Source organism: Limulus polyphemus, unplaced genomic scaffold (assembly GCF_000517525.1).
Source record: "Limulus polyphemus unplaced genomic scaffold, Limulus_polyphemus-2.1.2 Scaffold103, whole genome shotgun sequence".
Taxonomy (NCBI): Eukaryota; Metazoa; Arthropoda; class Merostomata; order Xiphosura; family Limulidae; genus Limulus; species Limulus polyphemus.
This window is the reverse complement of record NW_013665713.1, coordinates 621,695-629,473: the sequence shown is the minus strand read 5'-3', so window position 1 is coordinate 629,473 and position 7,779 is coordinate 621,695. Positions and strand designations below refer to the sequence as shown.

Here is a 7,779-nt window from a genome sequence, read left to right as displayed (position 1 = left end):
TCGAACTCCAGATGTTAGCGTTGTAAGTCCGTAACTTGATCACTGTCCAACCGGGAAATGAGATGTATGGTTATACTAAAAATGTATAAAACGGAAATTTATGCCAAAGCTGAATGTAATACATATTTATACACCTATAGTGTATTTAAAGAAACAATAGGGTGTCTTTATTTAAATTTACAAATCACCCCAGTTTTAGATATGTAACTCGACAGCTAAATAGATAGAAAAAGAAATATATTGCAATCTAGAACTGTTTCAGAAGTGACTAGATAATGAGGCTGAGATAATAATAATAATAAGGTAAAATAATAAAAAATGTAATTATTTGCTATTAATTTTATTTATAAATATGTATGCTTTTTTTTTAATTTAGCGAAAAATACCCATTGTTGCGAAACGGGTGTTATACACGGAAGAAAAGAAAACTTACGCCTTAAGATGGCATTTCAATATTTCCCGTGGGGCGTGCGTATTATGTAGCCACTTATTTATACGAGACAGGTTATCATGATAAATTTTCATCACCGGATGTCATTGCTCAAATTTACTGTTGTCAAAATAATTTTTGTGATGTTTACGTTTCGAGAGAGGGCGGAGCTTTAGGTTACGTAAGTATTCCAATACGGGCACAACCTATCACAAAGCGTAGACTGATTTGATCGCTGACGTTCTATATAAAAAGGTAAACAACTCAGTTCCGAGAGCATTATAGAATTAGTTTAAGAGTTTTATATGGAACAGGTTGTCGATAGTCTGTTTTAAGAGACTGACGTACTTCGGACGTAGAGTATTTCTATCAACTTAAAAACTAAGGTAAGTGAACTTGTTGTATGGATGGAATTAACTAACAAGGCTTCACTTAATCGTAGAGTATTCCTATCAACTTAAAAACTAAGGTAAGTGAACTTGTTGTATGGGTGGAATTAACTAACAATTAAGGCTTCACTTAATCGTTGTTTAATGCTATAATGAATATGCTATTTATCAGTCTGTGCTTTTGAATGCACATGCGCCTGTTTACCCATTTGTAGTTCACTTTCAGATTACAAACTATAGCACAAATTTAATCAAATGTATAAACTGATTAACTGATATATATATATATTCACAAATTATTGATATACTAGAATTTGTTGATCGTTCAGTCACATTCTCGAATATCATTCATTTTGGAATTAAATGTAGGACATTTAGTAAACTACATCATATGTTTACCATGAAAAACTACATAAATATTTTACAAACTAACTTATGATAGATAATAAACAATTTTTATCACAACATTCTCATAAAAATCTCTTCTGTTCATTTGGATCAATTGGGGGCTTTCTTATGGATAGCCATAATCTACGTTCATAGAGAAATTATTATAACATACAAGCGACAAGTTACGTTCACTGCTGTATTAATTATAATAATTTATGTTCTAGAACTCAACGTGGAACAATGACGAAACTTCTAAATGTTACCGTAATCATAGTTATGACGGGATGTATGCTGGTTTCTGCTTCAAAATCTGAAATTGAAGAGGTCAATAGCATATTAGGGTCCGAAGCTAAAGAGGTCTGGCCAAACGCGCCTGCCCAGAGTCGTATTTTATCTAAACTTTTGGGACTAGGGTTTGGAGCTGGGGCTGTCAACTCTATTTACAATTTTTTCTCCACTGCAACAGGAATCTTAGCAGCTATTGGTGGAGGCTATCTCCTTCACGTGTTATTTGTTGCCATATTTGGTGAAACGTTTGGTCTGACCACTGGATACCAATATGGCATACCTAGTTATAGCTATGCCGGTACAGTGGACCCTGTCTATTACGATCCATACCAGCGATCAAATAAAGAATTGAGACACAATTCATTGAAACTTCCGTCCTTTGACCTTCAGAAATTTTTGGGAGCATTATCTTCTATAAATTATCCGGAAAATGCGTTTGGAGTCCTAGGAATTAAGGGAAAAGAATGCAAGGAGAAGACTGTCTGCGAGTTGGAACAGTTCATCCACAAGGCCAAATTACTTCCAAGAACCATTCTTAAAAACCTCAGGTGAGAGAGTAACTATATCTTTGATGGTTTTATCTCTCTTTTCTTTATTTCTTTAGAAAATACCACTGTGGTATTAAAATAGCCCACAAGAAATATTATCTAATCCACGAGTTCATATTTTAAACGTAAATATGTAGTCTTCACTTACAAAAATCATGCTATTGATTTACTGAGTAACGTATCATGAGCAGTGCATAAATGACGCGTTCATAATGGTTTGTTTGTTTTTTGAATTTCGCGCAAAGCTACACGAGGGTTATCTGCGCTAGCTGTCGCTAATTTAGCAGTGTAAGACAAGAGGGAAGGCAGCTAGTCATCACCTCCCACCGCCTACTCTTGGGCTGCTCTTTTACCAACGAATAGTGGGATTGACCGTCACATATAACGCCCCCACGACTAAAAGGGCGGATTCGAACCCGCGACTGGTAGATTGAGAGTCGAGCTCCCTAACCACCTGTCCATTCCAGGCCCCGTTCACAATGGATAAATCATGGTTTGAAGAACTATTCAGCACGAGAAAGTCATAAAGAAAGAAATGACTATTTTCAGATTTGTGACTACTACGCGATAAAGTAAAGATTATGAGTTACTAGCAGTGCACCAGGCGTTCCTTGGATGGAAATGGCTTTAAATATTCTGAGTTGTTTGATTAAATTAACCATATTAATCGTGATTCGGTACAAAAAAAAAAAAATCAGAACGATTTCTTTATCTAACTAAATATTTGGATTAAAATCAATAAAAATAACTATGTGCGAAAAAAAAATGTTAAAGCTATTTTAATTAAAGCAAAACTGGGTACATTGATCCTGCTTCTGGCATGTTCTATGCATGACATTTCAAGTTTCCTAAAGAAAATTTCCTACCTTTTGGTGTCCCGATTTCTGCTGTGTGGGCAAATGTCGTTTGCAGCGTAGTCTGACTGTATTATCGTTCAATTTAATAAATAATTGATTTATTCTCTTCTCGTTGCAACACAACGTAAATGAAAATTTGCCAATACCAAACTTTTTTGTGAAGTCATAGTATATGTGATTCTTACGAGTACACGCAAGAAAAGCAAAAGATATGGCTGAAGCAAGTTTATTTAGCTGAAGAAAAGTGCGCGCATGTTTGAGAGAAAGCACTAGCCTTTTCAGTTGAGGGAAGTTAGAGAATAGGCATTTATGTGTAGAAGAAATAAAACTGGAGGGAAAGAGCACAAATGAAGGTTCCGCGAAGTTTTTAAATCGTTTTAACACATAACTGATCGTGGGTAGAATGATTAGGTGAAGTTCTCACACAGAGAAGAAACGTAAGTAATAGCTCTCTTGATCACACATTAGCATTACAGGTCATTTCAATTTGAGACCAATTGGTCGTCCTTTTGCCAAAAAATGTTATATTAGTAACTTTGGCCTCAATTTTGGGCCTCAAAATTACCATATTACTTCCCGCACAAAGTTGTATCTGTATCCCGAGTTTACAGTTTGTAGCTTTAAAGATGTGGCAGTGCATAAGGAATAGACCCACACAGAGAGGTAAAGAGAGAGGCAATCGTGCTTATACGTATAGTTTCAGTTTAGTTCAGCAAACTTCATCTTTCAAAAGTTTAACAGCTAATTTATTTTTTGATATTCTAAAGTGCATAACCATTTCTATAAATAATTAAGGTTTTTATTTGATTCCGAATCATAGAGTTAATTACTCCCAAGTGGAAATTTTTGGATTTTTTTTATATACCCCTGTTTAAATCATATCAATGGGCACAAATATATTTGTTAAACAACTGAATAAGGGTAAGTTGTTTTTATATAAGAAACATATGGTTATTTTATTTTTACTTATATAAGCATACAATCTAAAGAAAGTTGTATTCATACTTGAAGCTCTAGTTTAGTTATATGTCACACGAACTAGCACGGCTTTATTTGTTAATTTGTCAAATTTCGCGCAAAGCTATTCGAGGGCTATAAGCTACCCGTCTCTAATTTTGAAATGATAGACTAGAGAAGAGGCAGATAGTCAATATAATCCATCGCCAAATCTTTATCAATGAATATTGTGATTGACTAAAACATTGTAATGCCCTCACGGCTGAAAGGGGCAGCGTGTTCAATGATGGGAGTTCAGGCACGGTACCGATATTTTTTTTCTTGCTTTGTGTGAGATGTAACTTTTCATGTAACACTGTGCTAAGATTGTTTGTTCAATAAATTACAGTACTTTAAAGCCGTTCTGAGTGAATTTATACTGATCTATAATATAATTACAAATAGTCTAACCAGATGTTCTACAACGTTCGTAAAATAAAATATAGTATTTTCCTATCATGGTCGATCGTCTTTCAGAAGTCACGAAATTCATGATGACTAGAAACCCACTTGAAGTAAAAACGTATAGCAGAGTCGGCTTTTATGGGTATTAAAAACTTTAATTAAAATAAAGTACAAGAACAACGTTTCAACCTTACTAGGTCATCTTCAGGCTAACAAAGACAGTTTCAAGCTGTCAATTAAAGTTTTTAATACCCATACCAGCCGTCTCTGCTATACAAGTCAAGAAATTATATTTGAAAATACGCAATAAATTCGATATACAGTAAACGTTTATTAGTCAGCATCTGCCGGACCTGGAAAGTGCTGGATAAGCGAAAATTATTTAGTGTTGTAGCGGTTTCTCTTGTTGGACGTGTTCTTACGGATTGTTCTGTAAGAAATAATGCAAAACAGAATCTACTTAATGACAATATAAGCATTTTATTTCTTTAACTACAATTCTACATGTTAGCTGATAGAACAAAATTCACAGTAGATGCTAACAGAACAATTTCACTTACTTGCTAACTTCTCCAATATCTCTATTTTTATGTCGAAACATAAACTGAATTAACTCACTAACTACCCGAATTACAAAAATCACTCGCTCGCTCACTCAATAATCAATAATGACAGACTCACAAAACCAACTAATAATCAAATTACCAAGTTCACTTTTATATAGCTCAAATCGTTTTCTAAACTTTCAAGAAGTTCATACGTTGAGTTACGCGTTCTTCAAGTGTCATGAAAACTCCCTTAATAACTAATATTAATACAAATGCTAAAATAAAATACACACACACAAAAACATAGCCTACAACATTATACTTTATTGAGTCAAAAAATGAGTTATCTAGAAATGTTTGAGTGTTGTTTATTAAGGTGAAAAATTTGTCTTTGCACAGTAACTGGAGCGATAAGGTTTGTTGTTTGTTTGAAGTTAAGCACAAAGCTACACAATGGGCTATCTGTGCTCTACTCACCACGGGTATCGAAACTCGCTTTTTAGCGATGTAAATCCGCAGACATACTGCTGTGCCACTTGGAGGAAGAGCGATAAGGAAAAGAGATTCAAGTAAAATCATTAAGTGTATATTTGCATTTACAATTTTGATCTTTAGTTGTATTTAATTACACTGTAGCTCCATAAATTCTAACACTTTTAATTTATTTTAAGTATTAACATAGCATTATGGGAAGTACGTTAATTTTAATGTTTATATAAAAGAGACGTTTACCCGACAGCACTTTCTTGTCTTCGAAAAATCCAAATAATTATAGCGAAAACAAACAGTGTTCGTTATTTGTCTTTAGAGCAAAGCCACGTTGAATTATTTGCCGTGTCCACCACGGGGAATCTAACCCGTTGGAAATCCGTAGAATAACTGCTGTCTCACCAGAGGGCCAAAAATAGTGTCTCACATAAGATACGCAAATAAAACCACCGTACAAGCTATAGAATTGGAATGGTAAAATGTACCAAAGTGATATATATATATATATATATATATGAATGTTGGACTGACACACTAGTGGGGGATACACGTTGTTTATCAGATTTAACCTCTATTTACAACCATCATGTGCGAATTGAAACTAAAACTTAACATTTAGGAGCAGATGTGGATGTTCAAAAGTACAAAGTTACACGTTTAAATGTATCATTCATTGTTTGCCGCAAATTCTTGAAGGTAGTTGTTTCTGACGAAACAGAAAAGCAAGTAAATAATAATAAAAAGAATGAAGACACGTTACATAAAAGAAATCACAAGATAATGATAACTAAACCCTATCACTTGAAGCTCGCATTCCACCCCAACTAAGGTCAGACTCCAGGATGTACACCATACTGAAAGCTAAGGTGTTAAGATCAATAAAGACTGTACTAAAAGAAAGAAAATTTGCACAGATTCTCCAAATTTAAGTATTGTAGGTCAAAATCGATTGCCTGTTCTGACATATTAGGTTGTATTTCTCGCCCTGTAAATGCGACGCTATTTGTTTTAGCCACACTCGTTCTTTAGCTAAATTATAAATACATAGGTAGGTAATTACACAAACAGATGTAAAAGAGTTGAAGTTTACTACCAGACAATTCTCCATTCCATACCTCCAGAACATTATGCATGCCACACAGACAAACATATTATCTCAGAGTTAACACACAAACATACGTTTGACTTAATCAACAATTTCATTAGAGAAATTGGTTTAAAACGTGTTTATTTCTACGCAGGGTTCTCAGTAAAACTCACTATGAAGTATAACGATGAAACAGTAATGTATTTGTACAAATAATAATAATTATAATAATATTTCTTAAATTAGCACGATCAAATGTATTGTTGAAATGTAACAAAACATTAAATACTTAAAACGTTAGATAACAGGAAATAACTTTCCAACTGATAAAATAAATTATAATTTTACAGCTACAAGATCCCTGGTATGAAGAAATACGATAGCGCCATCTCACGAGGACTGACCGAAGAAGACTGCTCAACAATTTATTCTAAATGTTCGCTATCTTTGAGACATATGATTATGAATTCAACGGGACTCGCAGAGTTTGTGTCACACTTATTTGTTTATTGAAATTAAAATATGAAATTTATCAGATTATATTGGAATAGTGAGATGTTAAAATATAGGGATGTCAATAATAAAAAGTATAATTTATTACGCAGCAGACTTTAACAGTGAAGTGTTTAGTATGGAAACAAATGCAGATATGATGTTTTTTCTTTCACATTCCTCTTAATTTTTAGGCCTATTGGTTTTTGCTAGTTTTTTGGCGTCTAAACCGTATTTTGTTCATTATGAAATAATGATGCTACAAAACTTTTAATTTAAATCCAAACTTTCAATGTTGATATAAAGCATGTTACAAAGTTTTTAAAATTTTCTTCAAAGTGACTCAAGCTTCTATCTCCTATGATAAAGAGAATATCGATCGTATTACACTTAAGCACGCACATTAGGTGTTGCAGTGCGCTAAGAAATTATAGTTAAAAATGAAATAATTTTGAGCGAAGGAGCATGATAATATTATATAAATATTTTAACTTATTTTGAAAGTAGTTTGAATGTTTTATAAGTACCGTGTAGCTTGCCACAAAATGTTTGGTTACAGGATAAGTATACTGTATATATTTTTTATATCTGAAATAAATAAATAAATAGTTTTCTGAACACTTCTGCAATAATTTTAAAATACGCTGTGATTAAATCTTTTCATAACGGAATTTTTGAGAAAAAGTAAAGACTTTTTAACGTGTTTACCTTTTCACTTCAAAGAAGTAATTTTATATCATACTTCAGTAATAAATGATTTAAAATATGCTGCATCTTGAAACACATCTTTCTTTCCAGACTAATAGGGCATGGCCAGGTGGTTAGGGAGCTCGACTCGCAATCTGCGGGTTCGAATGCCC

General features: G+C 33.5%; 1 protein-coding gene across 2 annotated transcripts; it reads left to right on the top strand.

Annotated features, from left to right (window-relative positions):
• The first annotated feature begins 485 nt into the window (after nucleotides 1–485).
• LOC106470297 lies at nucleotides 486–7,381 on the top strand. 2 transcript variants are annotated; one of them, XM_022399719.1, is made up of 3 exons: nucleotides 486–611; nucleotides 1,434–2,045; nucleotides 6,778–7,381. In XM_022399719.1, the coding sequence occupies exons 2-3, from the start codon at nucleotides 1,450–1,452 to the stop codon at nucleotides 6,938–6,940; spliced, it is 759 nt and encodes a 252-aa protein (XP_022255427.1). In that variant the 5' UTR covers nucleotides 486–611; nucleotides 1,434–1,449; the 3' UTR covers nucleotides 6,941–7,381. The 2 variants fall into 2 exon arrangements, with proteins under 2 accessions (XP_022255427.1, XP_022255423.1); XM_022399715.1 differs by lacking the exon at nucleotides 486–611 and adding an exon at nucleotides 727–816.
• Nucleotides 7,382–7,779: the final 398 nt, after the last annotated feature.